The sequence below is a fragment of the Crinia signifera genome, chromosome 4 (genome assembly GCF_055691185.1).
Source record: "Crinia signifera chromosome 4, ASM5569118v1, whole genome shotgun sequence".
Lineage (NCBI taxonomy): Eukaryota > Metazoa > Chordata > Amphibia > Anura > Myobatrachidae > Crinia > Crinia signifera.
The window spans coordinates 142,215,137-142,230,855 of record NC_139220.1 but is presented as its reverse complement, the minus strand read 5'-3'; the positions used below and the strand labels follow the sequence as shown (position 1 = coordinate 142,230,855).

Genomic DNA, 15,719 nt, shown 5'->3' with positions numbered 1-15,719 from the left:
ACTAAAGAACAAATTGTCACTGAACCCAAATCTGGAAAAGACCCTTCCCTCTGCCAAAACTACCGCCCTATCTTCTTATTACATGGTGACGTAATAAATTTATGCGAAACTCATCGCCTCCTGTTTAAATGGTCGTCTCCCATCATTGATCCACCCAGACCAAGTGGGATTTGTCCCTGGGAGACAAGCATCAGACAACACCCGTAGAGTTTTTGATCTTGTCGATTACCTTCCAAAAGACCAGGGCCGTCTCTTACTATCTTTAGATGTGGAGAAAGCCTTCGATCGCCGTAACTGGACTTACATGCACGAGGTCTTGATGAAGTTTGGCCTGCGAGATTAGATAACCTCCTTGTACTTGCGCTCTATAATGCCCCATCTGCCTGAGTTTATAGTAACGGATTTCTATTCAACCCCTTCCCAATCCACAACGGGACTCACCATGGCTGCCCCCTCTCCCCCCTTATTTTTGTGCTAGCAATAGAACCATTAGCAACTAAAATCCGAGTGGACCCGCACTTCCCGGGGCTTCAGTTTGGTTCAGCTTCCCACAAGCTCTGCTTGTTTGCGGATGATGTCCTATTTCTAGTCTCGAAACTGGTTGAAACCCTTCCCCCTCTACATAACGTTTTAAATGCATATTCTTTAGCGTCATATTATAAACTGAATACAACCAAGACCGACGCCCTACCCATTAAAACTAGACCACTCTGTTGACACTTTACGCTCTCTATACCAATATAATTGGCTATTCACTGCGATTCGCTAAATAGGTGTTTGTATCCCCCCCTCCTCAGTTTTTGAGGCTAATATCCCCCACTCTTAAACTCAATCTCATTCCTATCCAATCTTGGATCAACTACGAGATATCCTGGCTGGGCCGGATAGCTGCCTTCAAGATGTCAATACTTCCCAAGCTGATGTTACTCTTCCACACAATACCGTACACCTTACCAAAAAAATATCTCGACAAAGCTAATTCCATCATGACAACATATGTATGGGCATCTCGACCCCTAGGCTAGCCCATACCAAAATGTGTTTACCTAAAATGAAAGGAGGCCTAAACCTGCCCAATCTGGCCTTGTACCTGGAGGCCGCTCTCCTGGCGCAACTTAAGCCTCTCTTCGCCCAAACTGACGGTGGGGGGTGGACGGGACTGGAAGAGATGACCTGCCCTAAATTTCCTTTGAGGGAACTTTTTTGGTTACCCCCTAACTTATGCCCTAAAAATCTAAAACTACTCCCATCCACTCGTGCTTCCCTAGCTGTTTGGGAAAGGCTGACCCATAATCTCACCAGAAAATTCCACAACCTGCCCTTAATTTCCCTACATACTGTAGCTAGTATTATTCCCAACTTCAACCTGACTAATTGGATCAAAAGGGGAATTAACTCACTGGGGGACTTATTGAAGGACCCTGTCCTTAGCTCTTTCCCAGAGTTACAGCAGCGCTTTTCTCTCCCCGATACAGATAGGCAACAATACTATCAAATTAACCACTGGTGGAATAGCCTCTCCATTACCTCTGTAGTACTGACATCTAAATTGGCGAGTATATTCAATAGGCATCTCGGTGGGAAGGGTGAGATCTCATTTTGGTATAAAATCCTTATAGACCTGATACCGTCCCCTAAATCCAAAGCCCAAACTCAATGGGAGACAGATATTGGACAGGTCCTGCAGAAAACCCCAGTGAAAGAAAATCTATACCTCCTCATATACAATGTCCTGGTACTTAAACCACTCTGAGATGCATATTAAATGATTACATAAACTATATCTTACTCCGGACAGACTACATATGATCTGGCCCTCCTGTTCGAAGTTCTGTTGGTGCTTCTGCAGTGAGGTTGCCAATCAGTTCCATGTCTTTTGGTCCTGCCTGTCATCATCTCATTTTGGAAAGCAATCTTCGACCTTATCAACAAAGTCCTATCCCTATCACTTTCACCATCGCCCCTAATAGCTCTCCTAAACTGTTTCCCTAATTCGGTCTCCCCCCATTTACACTACGTTCTAGGCCATATCTGCATTGCAGCCCACACAGTACTGGAAACAAGCAGCTCCTCCTCCCTATCTGAAAGTGGTGCGCAAAATTAATTTGCACTTCTTAATGGAGACAGACTGTTCCCCCAATCAACCTTCTACTCTAACCTCCTCAGTCCGTTGGAACCCTTGGAGAGTGTTCGCTACGGTCGGTGAAGGTGCTGATCTTATAAAACAAAGTATGAATGGCCCCTCCCCAGACATAATTCCCTCATTATTTTTTTATGTCCTTTATATTTATAAGATGTTATCTGTGTATGGGATTATGCTGTTTTATGCCAAGTTATGCTATTCTGAGACCTTGTTATTATTTAGGTGACTGTTATCCCCCCCTTTTTCCTTTGTGCCCGCCCCCTGTTTTGCATAATGTGAAAAAAATTTAATAAAAATGATTGAAATTAAAAAGAAAAAAAAAAGAAAAAGAAAAAAAAATACAGAATCAAGACAACTTAAAACACCATAGTCTTTACTTTTCACCATGTCAAAGTAGGTGAAATTAAATTCACAAAAAAACTATTTTATTCGATATATTAACACTCGCTTCTAATAGAATACCATTTTTGCAGAATTTACACAATTTACTCCCCCTATCAGAGCCTAAAGTACCAAGGCATAAATTAAAAGTAAAAATGCTCATGGTACATTCTTAAACTTTAACTAATGCTGGGTACACACCAAAATGATTTGGGCACAATCCCATCAATCTGGATCCAATTCAGACCGATTGGATGCAGATTGGGTCAAAATCATTTGGTTGGATCCGAATTGGATTCGATTCTGATCCTACCTGCTGCAGGTAGGATCTGTATAAGAACCATTCATCTGAATACAGATGGGATCGGATCATATGCAAATCGGATTGCACGATTTGCATAAGATTTGCATACAATTTGCATCCAATCCAAATCGTTTTGGTGTGTACCCAGCATGTAAGTATAAAAACACAGATATGCACAGTACATGATCAAATTAGCTTTCACAGCATATACAAAGAGTGATTAAAGGAGAAAACAAAAACACAAATTTAAAGAGAACAAAGGCCCTGTGTATTTTCTTCATATTCCATACTAGGACACTTGTCAAAACATCTACTATAGATCACATATCAGTTGTCTTGAGAACTAAGAGTAAACTACTCTATAATTCTGCCTCTGTTATATATATATCAACCCATTATACTATTCCACTTATAACAAAAAGTCTTTGTTCAATTTATCGTTACCATTTACTTAAAACGATCAGTTACTTATCCTTGACTGACACTGGCAAATTCAAATTGTAATACTATAAAGAGAAAAGTTGGGAGTTTCCCCAGCCTGAAGGAATAGACACTGTGCGCATGCGCACAGCGTCTAGTCAGCAATGCAGAGGACAAAGGGGGCGTGATCTGGCAGTGGCATCATTTGCATATGACATGCCTCTTATTTGCATAGGAAACTCCCCCTTTCTGCATGGCGCACGGCTACACCGCACAAGGGTCCCACATTCAAGCATCAAGAAGTTGGGAGGTATGAAGTTGAATTATCACTGCTACTGTAGATTGGATGTACAGTAGCTGGGTGGCAACAGGCATTTTAGGGCTTGTTGTGGGCATGTAAGTGGAATTGCAGGCATTGTGAATCCAAGTGTACAGTATGCCTAGGTCCATCTGATTTCAGGTACAGGGCTGTTGCATGCAAGTGCACTTTAATAGAAATGAGGCTATTTCCACAAGAAGCTGGATAGGGTAGGTGCATTTACAAAGTTGTATCTAATTGTGCATACAGACAAATATCTGCATTTACAGTATTTAAGCACATGCAGTGCAAGTAGGGATGCCAATCCAGGGGCTTTTTTTCAATCACAGTAATCGGGATTAAAAAACGCTCAATCCTGGGAGTGGCATCGCTAAAAAAAGTGCCCCTGTCCCCACATTAACTTACTTGGGTGAGCGGGGCAGGCGTCAGTAGTACGGCAGAGCCGGAAGGTGGAGGCAGTTGTTGGGTGTGACTCCGGGTGGTAGTGCTTGTGTGCTGTCGGGAGCAGTTGTCAGGAAGCAGAGGATTCTGGGGTCTAAGGTGCGGTCTGTGCAGAGTCACACACTGGGGTCAGGAACAGCCAGGCAGCAATTCCGGAATTGGATACTCCAATCCTTGGTTTGTAATCCCGGACATTTTGGGGACAAATCCCGGGATCCCTCCAGTCCCGAGATTGGCCACCCTAAATGCAAGTGCATTTGCAGCTGACTTACGGTAAGTGCAACTCTGCATCAGTACATTGCTGTTTTGGTTTTGATAGTAGTGTTCTAATTAATCTATGGGTGAGGTTCAAATTCATCTACAGAGTAAATGGAGCTACAGAAGCAGGTCAGAAATAGGCACTGCAAGTTGCACAGAATTGTAATCAAGATACATTAAGCAAAAATTTGAAAATGGTAAATTTTCATTTGCTTCCAAAAATTTCCAGTTTTCCATTCCAACCAGCCAGATTGGAAACATAATCTGATAGTGTGTATGGGCCATCAGTGAGATACAATTGTAAGAGATAAAGTGCTAGCCAATCAACTTCTTTGTTAAACTTACGGGTTTAAAATGGATATGTTGCTGGAGCTCGGCGCAACCCCTTTCATTAAGATGTTAGAGACCACTTGTATTTAAACAAGAATTTATTGGTGATGACAAAATATAATGAAATGAACAAAAAAATGGGGTGATGACTTCACCTGAACACAGTACCATACAATTCATGCAGAAATACAATTAAGCATGGGGATCTTTATCTCACCAAAAACAGGGGGTGCGGTGGGCTATGCTTCGGGTAGAAGGTCTGCGGCACCACCGCAGATGGCTAGCTGGATAAAGGTCCACAATGGTAAAGTGCTGGTGCGTCGTTGATAAAGTGTCCTGTGCTTTCTTGTAAAGTGCAGAAGTGTCTCTTGTTGCACTGATGAAGGTTGGAAGTGTCTGTGAAGCTGCAACGCGTTTCGGAGAAACTACAGTCTCCTTTTTCAAGCTGGATGTGACACTTACTGTAGCTGAGCCGGTTTTTGTACCCTAAGGCGGATATCAGCTGATTTTCGTCTCCCAATGGTGCTTCCGCAGTTTTCGCGGACCGGAAGTGCCGTGCGTTCCACACGGCACTTCCGCTTGCGTTTCACCAGTATGTAGACGCTGTTGATCCGTCCTGATCTATTTGGCTGGTGCGGTGACTCTGCTTTCTTTATTTCAGGACAAAAAACTCTCAAACAACTTAGATTCTTTATATGTTCATATCTGGCATTGTAATCCGGGATTTTCTTATAACGCTGCACATTGAATCTTCTTCCGCCATTTTTGTTCTGGGCAGAAGTAAGGGCAGACTTTCAATCCCGAAGCCATTCAATGCGAGAAAGAACGGGGGGAGGTTCCTCCTCATATACCTTCTATGCTGTACTTTGTATTCCAGCAGAGTCCATCCCTTATTACCGGGAGGACCCCCCCCCCCCCGTTCAGAACTTTCATTCTTTATCGCCAGTACATATAATAGAAAATAGTAGAAAAAGATAAATTAATAATCATAGAATATCATAAGGACACATTTTTCTTAAAAACACATTATGAAAAACATTATAAATTTTTTTTTATATTTTTAAAAAAGTTTACGTCAAAAGTTTAAAATGACATCTGTTAAAAAAGGAAGATCAAAATTTTTTAAAAATCATTCTAAAAAACATTTAAGTTCAAAATCTGCATTATGACCATGCGGGTGTAAACTATTCAGTGTAAAAATCCATTTCATCTCATTTTTTGCGAGCCTGGTTTCCAAATCTCGGGTTTTCCAGTTTGTGCTCACTTGTTGGATTCCCATGAATCTTTTTATTCCCCCTTCACATTTTTGATGAATTTTTAAAAAATGGTCTGAGAGGGGATGGGTTGCGCAACCTTTACGTATGTTATAAATATGTTCGGCTGATCGCAATTTTAGGTTCCTGGTGGTTTTTCCTATGTAGATTTTGTTACACTCGCATTCAAGCAGATATATCACATTCCTCGATTGACAAGTAATGAACTGGTTGATTTTATACTCTACCCCGTTTGCCTCAAAGGAGGTTGCCTTCTTTGTATACGGTTTCATATTAGTGGCTTTACACATGAGGCAGGACCCGCATCTGTGGAATCCCTTATTTCTATCGCTTCCTCCAGTTTTCTCCTTTAAGGCACTTTTAACTAAAAGATTTTTTAGTGATGGTGCCCTTCGATAGATGAATCGTGGTTTTTCTGGCATAACTCTGCCGAGTACTGGGTCGTCCAAAAGGATTCTCCAGTTTTTCTTAATAATGGATTCCACTTTTTTTTTTTTTCCAATTGTACATGTGAAGGTGGTGTACCTTCTATTTGTTGCAGGAGCTGGCAGCATCTTTTCATTGAATTGCGCTCACCGGTATCACAAAACCCATTTCCAAAACTTACAGGTTTATGCGAATACCTCTGGCGGCCAGCATTCTGGAAAATAGGGTCTTGTTGCCCCCGGATCTCAGGCATGGCGATGCCAAGGGCTGCGTTGTGCGCGCGGGTTCACATACATCCCAACATGACCCATGCCAGGTGGGACAAACTACTCTGCTACTGGACTTTACTATGAATGAATGATTGCTATCATCTGTTTTTGAACAGGTTAACTAACAAGAAAGGTGCTTCACCACAGGTTTTAATTTTTAAATTTCACTAAAGTTAAGAGGAAAGCCAACGAGCAGATCAATGTGTCCCTCATGGAAAGGGTCAAGTTTGGAGGCATGGTTTCCTTGGTATCACAAGCTGCACTGCATCTGCAAGTCTGAGTAAAGGCCCATACACACTAGAAGATTATCTTTCCAATCTGGTTGGTTAAAATAAAAATCCGGAAATTTTGGGCAGCAAATGACAATTGACCATTTGCTCCTAAACATGGAAAACAGACACATATTGGTCCTACAGACCAATTGGTTGATTTAAAGCTCATACACACTAGAACATATGAAAGATGAAAGATATTGGTGAACTATTTCCCTTGAGCTGACCATGAAAGATATTGTGCATCCACACTGAATGATGTTGCACCAAACGGCATGAGCAATATTGGCAGATTAACCTGCATATCCTGAAGATGTCAATATCATTAACAATGAGCGGGGGAGGGGGGAGGATGCGCATTGTTAAAGATATTAGGCATACACACTAGAAAAAGAAGCCCCTTTCTGAATGAGATTGATGCTTATATCTTCTAGTGTGTATGTGCCACTATGCAGATTACTGCTTTTGTCCATTTTAAAGCAAACGGTCAATTGTAATTTGTTCCCAGAAACTTGCAGATTTTCATTCCAACCAGCCAGATTAGAAAGCTAATCTTCTAGTGTGTATGGGCCTTTTCTCTCACTATTTAACTACTTTCAAGCTTTGTTTAATCCCCTGCCCACCAGTATGAAATAAAGAAATATATTTGCTAACCTAACTAAAAGCTTTACAGGAAAACTCATGAAGGGATCTTTTTAGCATTAACTGCATAGTGAATCCGATCTGGGCAAAATATTATTGCCCTGGATTGCATTACAATAAGTGGTTTTACCAAGCCAAAGTATTATAAAGCACCTGCAGAGACATAAGGTACGTACACACGTAGAGATTTTCTGTCTGATTTATCTGGTGGGAACAAAAACCTGGAAATGTATGGGAGCATAGGACAATCAAAAATTTCCACCCAAATGCAGGAAAACGGAAAAAAAAAATGCTTTGATAAATCTGTTATATCAGAATGATTTAAACATTATGTCTAACTGATCACTGTCTGTTTTCAAGTGTTTGGGAACAATTTATTGATTGTCAGTTGCTCCCATACATTTCCAGGTTTTTGTTCCCACCAGATAGATCAGACAGAAAATCTGTACATGTGTATGCACCTTTAGGGTGATATTTAATAGGATGAGAGATTCAGAAAATTAGAGATTTTGTAAGAAATCTCCAGTTTTGTTTAAAGCGGCAATCATGCAGTGTAAATGATTGCCGCTTTAAAAAAACTGGAGCCTTCTTACCAAATCTCTCACTTTCTGAATCTCTCATCCTATTAAATCTCACCCGTAGGGCCTTATTCGGGTTCACACTCAAAGGCAAATTCCTTCTCAAATGGACAAAACCATGTGCACTGCAGGTGGGGCAAATGTAATTTGTGCAGAGAGAATTAGATTTGGGTGGGGTGAAATCTATATTGCAGTGTAAAAAATAAAGCAGTCAGTATTTTCCCTGCACAGAAACAAAATAACTCACCCAAATCTAATTGTCTCTGCACATGTTACATCTGCCCCACCTGCAGTGCACATGGGTTTGTCCATTTAAGAAGGAATTTACCTCTGAGGGTGAACCAGAATAAGGCCCCTAGGCTGCAAAAGGGGTGCTGAATAAATGACAGGAAGTCGGGATTCCGACAGTCATTACCTCGATGTCAAAATCCCGACTGCAACAAGCCCTACAGACGGGCAGCAGCTATTTCCGCAAAAAGGGCTTTGTTGCAATCCCCCCGCTGTCTGAGTTCCTGCAGTCGGGATTCCGACATCTGGCTGACTGTCGGAATCCCGACTGTGGTTGTTTTATACCACACCCTGTGAAAGAGGTCTATCCCTGATATGTGCTTAGGAGGTTATTCTAGTTCACACGCAAAGCTGCTCACACGAGCGCCTCCCCCCTCACACCCCAAGAAACAATGACAAGTCGTTGGACCATAGGAATGCCCAGCATTTTATGGGCCTCCCAATGAAAACAGTGGGCATTCCCATGGGTACACAGGTGGGCCAATGCCTGCTGTGGCCATTAAAATGGTGGGGCTCACCACAAAATGCAGCGGACTCACTGCATTTGTGGCGAATACTTGAAGTTTAAGGAAATCCTCGCAGTCATCTCACGGCAAGGATGCATCCCTTACATTGAGTATGGCGAGGGGACAGCGAGGGGGTTTGAAGGCGAGGATGGCTTGTTTTTGGTTCATGGTTAAAAGGCTGACACAAGCAATATGTTAACTCGGTAACAGTCTACAAATGAAAAGGTTGACCATGCACATGGATGCTGATGGTGATTAAGCATGGCGAGCGTAATAAGCTATGCTGGGGGTGCAATACACTAATTGGGGTCCATGTACTCTGGAGTTGATTCTGACACCAAAGAAAGGGGGAAAATCAAGAACTTTTCATGTGTCAACCTTTCCATGTCGACATTTTGCTTGTTTTGACCTTTTTCCACTGTTGACCTATTGACTGTTGATCTAGACATTGTTTGTGAGCTGTACCACACCTGAGCAAATACTGTATACTCTGTTCATTAGTATAAAGGCCACTAGTGGAGTTATCACATGCGGTATCTCACATGCGACACCCTGCCAAACTCACCCGGCAACTCCCGGGCGGCTGGATTGCATACGATACTGGTCATATGTGGTCCTTTTGCATACAATGTATCATATGCGATCCCATTCATGGCTACGGGATATGATAGATCCTTGTGGCAGCCACTAAGATCAGCGATGGTGATGGGAATGCACCTTGCATATCAGGAAAGGACCTGCGATATGACACTTTATGCAATCCGTCACAGCACTGCGTCAGAATCAGAAAAGTAGACCGTATCCGGTCCCTGGGTTGACAAAATCTAGGAGGACAGTCATTAGGACGACCACTAATGGCCATCGGTGACTAGATCAACACCTATAAAGGGTCGACATACCCTAGGTCAACAATGACAGAAGGTAGACACAAGCAAAAGGTTGGCATTGACATGGTCGACACTGAAACGGTCGACATGAGTTTTTCTTTTTTTTGTTTAGACCAACTTGGTTCATACTTTGAGAGTTAACTAAGGGCCTCACGGCCTAAAGTAGACAGGCGCCTAATAGGGTGTGTTGTCAAGCTGCTCCTGCTAGGGGGCATCAAACCCCTAAAGCAGTGGTTCCCAAACTGTGTGCCTAGGCACCCTGGGGTGCCTCAGGGCACTTGCAGGGGTGCCTTGGGTTGGTGGACCAGGATCAATTCATATTATTTATGGTCAATGTACCAGGCAAAACCAGTGCTTGTGGCTGCCAATCATAATATATGTGGACAAACAGAAGCAAATCCTCTCCCTCACCAGATAACTGTGACATATAAACACAATGCACTTAATTTTTTTTTTCTGAATTTCTCGATAAGAAGCATTTGGCCTAGGGGTGCCGTGATTCAAAAAAGTTTGGGAACCACTGCCCTAAAGAAATATAAATATACAAAACAAAGGTGGAACGCTAAAAAACTGGATCAATAGGTTAATTGTAAGAAAAAACAGTATAGGTATTTATTAATAAAATATATAGTTGTTAAGGTATAAAAAGTTATGGATATAGCAATCAATTCTGGAATAGCATAAATAAACAGTTAAAAGATTGTGGGTATGATACTTAGTAGTCTGGAGTCCCCTGTGCAGTCCTTGTTTAGGAGCTTTTTAGGAGTTGTTATCCCTTGGGTGAGTCCATAATAGCTTAGTAAAAGTGAGGGTCCATAAACCTTGCTGGACTAAGCACCTATTGATTTTATTTACTGGGTACTCTTAGTCGCTCTGGGACACCCTGTTTTTGGAGATCGCCCTGACAACTTGTCACCCTTGTCTCTGCAATTGAGTTCCAGTTGTATTCTTGGGAAACCACCACCTGCACACTGCGGATTACAATTATATATCACTGTTGAGGATACCCCTAATCTAACTGGGGCACACCAATTGGGGTTCTCCCGCATCCTCCAGTGTCAATAAAAATCCAGCAAGGTTTATGGACCCTCACTACTCAGCCATTATGGACTCACCCAAGGGATAACAACTCCTAAAAAGCTCCTAAACAAGGACTGCACAGGGGACTCCAGACTACTAAGTATTATACCCACAATCTTTTAACTGTTCATTTATGCTATTCCAGTATTGATTGCTATAGCTATAACTTTTTATATATTAACAATTATATATTTTATTAATAAATACCTATACTGTTAACAATTAACCTATTGATCCAGTTTTTTAGCACTCCACATTTGTTTTTGTATATTTGTTGGTTCATAGTCTACCATCCAAGTAGGCACACAGTTAATTATAATAGTGTGCCAGAAGCATGGCAAGCACAGCACACCTATACGGTGTCCATGTCGAGAAAGATACAAAAACACTGTGTCTACCTTTTCAGTGTCGACCATGCCAATGTTGACCTTTTGCTTGTATCAAACTTCCTTCAATGTCGACGCAGAGTATGTTGATAATTTATAGGTGTTAACCTTGTCACTGTCATCCACTAGTGCTTGACCTAGTGACTGTCAACCTATAGATTGTAGACCCACTACCCTGAACCAAGTAGACAGAATGACTGTCATCTCCTGCTATAGAGGGGATGAGAGATCTGTATGTATTCGAGCTTGTAAACGTTATTGCTACATGTTTGCTAAACTCTCCATCTCCTGCATATCCAGGGAGCAGCCTGCACATACTGGTTGTGTATCTCCAGCCATAAAGTAGCAGCATATTTAATAGAAGCAAATCACGTTCTGCAGATGGAGAGTCCGCTGCTGTATAATGCCGGACCGCACATGTATGTATGTATGTATGTATGTATGTATACATACGAGTGTCTTACATACCATACGGTGTCTGCACAGGGTGCCGGCATGTGATGGCAGATGGGGCCCCAGGGACATGGAGACAGGGGGTGGTGGGGTGTCACCTGACAGCAGCCCCCACCTCTTGCGCCCCGGCAGCAGCAGCAGTACTACCCCTGTCCCCGCCTGTGGGGCTGGCGATGCTGCAGCGTGCCAGCAGGTATTGGCAGCCGGATGCTGGGGAGGGGGCGCCGCCGCTATGAAGGGTCCACCTGCGGGTGAGGGGTGCCGGGCTGCGTTGGCTGCTGTAGGCGCTGACAGCAGGGGAGTCCGGGGAAGATGAGCGATGCCGGCAGATCGCTGCTACGCTGGATCGCTGCCACCCGGGGCGGCTTCCCCTTATCTCCCGCGGTGAGCGGGCCCGGGATGGAGGAGCTGCGGGCGGCGCACAGCCCCTGCCTGAACTCCAGCGGCAGCAACTGCTCGTCCGGCTCGTTCTCCCCGCTGGGCGCCGCGGACAGCCTGCCCCGCTACCTGGGGCTCTGCCTCATGCTGCTGCTGGACGTGGGGGCCGTGGCGGGCAATTTGGCCGTGGCCGCCGTCATCCTCCGGACGCCCAGACTCCGCCAGTTCGTCTTCGTGCTGCACCTGTGCCTTCTGGACGCCCTGGCCGCCGTGACCGTCATGCCGCTGGGGGTGGCGGCCAGCTGGGGCAGCGCAGTGCTCGGGGAGCCCCTGTGCCGAGCCTACGTCTCCCTGGAGGTGTGCCTGAGCAGCGCCTCCATCCTCACCGTGTCCGCCATCCACATAGAGCGCTACTACTACATCGTGCACCCCATGAGGTACCAGGTGAAGATGACGCTGGCCCTGGCCGTCTCCGTCCTCGTCTTCATCTGGCTGCAGGCGTCCCTGACCTGCACCGTGCCCTTCCTGGCGCCGCCCGGGCACAGCAATGCCAGCCTGCTGCCGGACGATGCCCGCTGCTCACTGCTGCTGCAGAGGAATGCCGGGGCCCACAGGAAGGTCTTCGTCGCCTTTTTCGTGCTGGTGTACTTCGTGCTGCCCCTCATCATCATCCTCACCGTCTACTGCAGCGTCTTCAAGGTGGCCCGGATCGCTGCCCTGCAGCATGGGCCAATGCCCTCCTGGGCAGCAGCAAGCCCACGCCACAGGTCCAACTCCACCGGCAGCCAGACCAATATCATGTCGGGGAGCAGGTGCCATAGGGAATCCCCGGACAGGAGCCTGGGGGGAGCGAAGGCAGCCTTCACACTGATGATCATTGCTGGACAGTTCCTGATGTGCTGGTTCCCTTACTTCGTGTATCATGTGCACAGTGCTCTAGAGATCAGTCCCTATAAAGCAGCAGGTGGCAAGTGGGAGAGCATAGTGAAGTGGCTGGCATATTCCTCATTCACTGTCAATCCCTTCCTCTATGGCTGTCTGAACAGACAAATAAGAACGGAGCTGGCCAGGATTCCAAAATGTTTCCTGAAACAGTCTCTGGATGAGCAGCTGGGCCTCTCCAGCCATGAGGGCTCAGTAGAGGAGAACTTCCTCCAGTTCCTTCAAAGAACTAGTTGTGTGGTGGACAGGAGGAATAGCTTTCCCACATCTTCTACTTCAAGGCTGCTGGCTAATCAAAGTACACTGAGTTTTAGAATACCAGGACAAGTTTTGGAAGAAAACCCAGAGTTACTTGAACATGATGCAACAGAAGGGTTTAAGAGCATGCAGATATGTACTAGGCAGGGAAACAATCTAGGACCATCAAAATGAACACCCCTAGTCAGAGCTGCCATCGGGATGGGAACTGGCAGGACCCGGGCCTTGGTACTGGAGTTTATCAAGTATAATTTGTTTTAAAGTTCACTTTCCTCTTCATGTAATGTAGAGGTAGAGTAGCCAGGCCTGTGCTGCAGACATGGAAGGTCTCTACAGGTATGCTGGGGGTTTGTTAGTTCCAGACCCCGCTATTTTTGATGGCAGCCTAGTGTTAATTCATAGCCTAAATGTGGCGCATCTTGTAAAAACGTGATTTTATAATTGCTCCATTTAAAAAAGTGTAGGCACAAATAAAATCTGAACAAAATTGAGATACAGATTGAAGATAGTGTAAATGTTTACTGCAAGGCACAAGCACTTTTCACAGAAAAATAGGAACTATGGCAAAATACTATCCTGAAATTATTGCAGAGATCACGGTAACTGGATATGTTTTATTCTATATATTCTTCTTTTTAGAACTTGTTGATGATTACATTTAAAGTAGGCATCGATCCTAAGGGTTTACATGTATGATATTAAGAATATTTTGTTCAATTGTAAAATGTATATGGGCGTATATGCTCGCTCTTCTGCGTTCTCTAAATACACATCAAGCACAAAATAGCAATAAAGAACTACAAAAATATAAAATGTGTTTAATATTACAGTAGCTTGGTAAAATTTAGTAGAATACTTTTATTTTTGTCCAGTACTAACTTGTGATATATTGCAGGATTTTCACGCTGTGTATTTTGTATGGCCTGGAAAGATCTACAAATCACATCCTTCTGTAAAGATGAGCCAATGTCTGTGTTTATACTGTACTAAAAATAGGAGTGCAACAGGTTTTCTTTATATTTTCCATAAGCTTTATGGTTAAACGTGGTGATTATTTTATGCTCTCCACCTACCATTTCCTATGCATGGGTTGATGAGGTCCAAGAGCTTACAATTCTGTAATGTATTAGTGGTCAGGAGATGGTCATATTGTCATTTACAAATGAAAATCGGTACCCTGGAGAGAGAAAGGTTAAAGACAATGTAAGAATAATGTAGGGATAATGACTGTAATGAGATTGTGTTTCTATGTGCATTTCAAAGAGCTTGGTTGAATATGCAATTGAATACTCATGGAGACAGCAAGTAAAGGAGATTCCTACTGCAGTCTCCCTGTCATATATGTGTGTGGGGGGGTAATTAATAGTTGCGGCTAACCCCTGTAAACAGGCGTTTTCAGAAAATTAACCAAATAGTTAAAAATAATTTGAGCGTTGATTGTATTTATTCTGCACTGCAGCTGCTTCCTAGGAAGGGGGATTACCCAAACCTCTTTATAACAATATGTGATCAATAAGAAAGAAGACAAGTGGAACAGCGCTTTGCAAAATAACCATATATTTATTTAAAATAATCACACAATTGGCTAACAAGACAGACAAACATTAAAAAGAGTAAATGCTCAATTACTAAGAGTTCCTTGTATTAGGATAGTTAGTATGCATTCAATTAAGCATCCGCCAGTAGCTATCCCGGTGGCCCTCTACGTGTTTCTCCGCCTTCTCAATTGTCAGCGGCTTCCTCAGGAGGTGTACGTAGACCTCTTGAGGAAGCTGCTGACAATTGAGAATGTGGAGAAACGCGTAGAGGGCCACAGGGATAGCTACTGGCGAATGCACAGACCTGGAACCGATGAGAGTACTCGGATAAGACCGCGGAAAACAGAAAAGAAGGATACCAGCGGTCGGCGTCAATCGATAGTTATTGGAAGCCGGACCCCTATCTTGATGCTAGCCCTCAAGTTGTTTATTACCACTGACATGTGCACATGAGTGGAGGACATAATACAAGTTGTGGATTACAAATAACAAAACTAACCGGTGTTTTATACCAGCGGATGCTTAATTGAATGAATGCATACTAACTATCCTAATACAATGAACTCTTAGTAATTTAGCATTTAATCTTTTTAATGTTTGTCTGTGTTGTTGGCCAATTGTGTGATTATTTTAAATAAATATATGGTTATTTTGCAAAGCGCTGCTCCACTTTTCTTTTTTCTTATTTTTCAGAGAATTAGCTGCAAGTTTTCAATAGTAAATGGACCCTTTATTTTGTACATTACCCACATATACATGTTCTGTTATTTACAAAATGTTATTATAGCCAAAAAAACATTAAAAACGAACAATGTGTCAGTAAAGCCCCAAGACCTGTATTCTCCCCTGTATAATGTGCAGAACAAGCTTTTAATACGAGATAGCATAGTACCTGATAAGTAGGGGCAGTGGCGTAAGTTCGTCCCAGTTGCCCGGAGGCAAGGTA

The 15,719-nt window shown here is 43.4% G+C and overlaps 1 protein-coding gene across 1 annotated transcript; it reads left to right on the top strand.

Annotated features, from left to right (window-relative positions):
- Nucleotides 1-11,750: 11,750 nt before the first annotated feature.
- On the top strand, nt 11,751-14,750 carry LOC146074496 (G-protein coupled receptor 61-like). The gene has a single exon (XM_083182641.1). It carries the CDS (start codon nt 11,970-11,972, stop codon nt 13,407-13,409), a length of 1,440 nt encoding a protein of 479 aa, XP_083038767.1. The 5' UTR covers nt 11,751-11,969; the 3' UTR covers nt 13,410-14,750.
- The last annotated feature ends 969 nt before the right edge of the window (nt 14,751-15,719 follow it).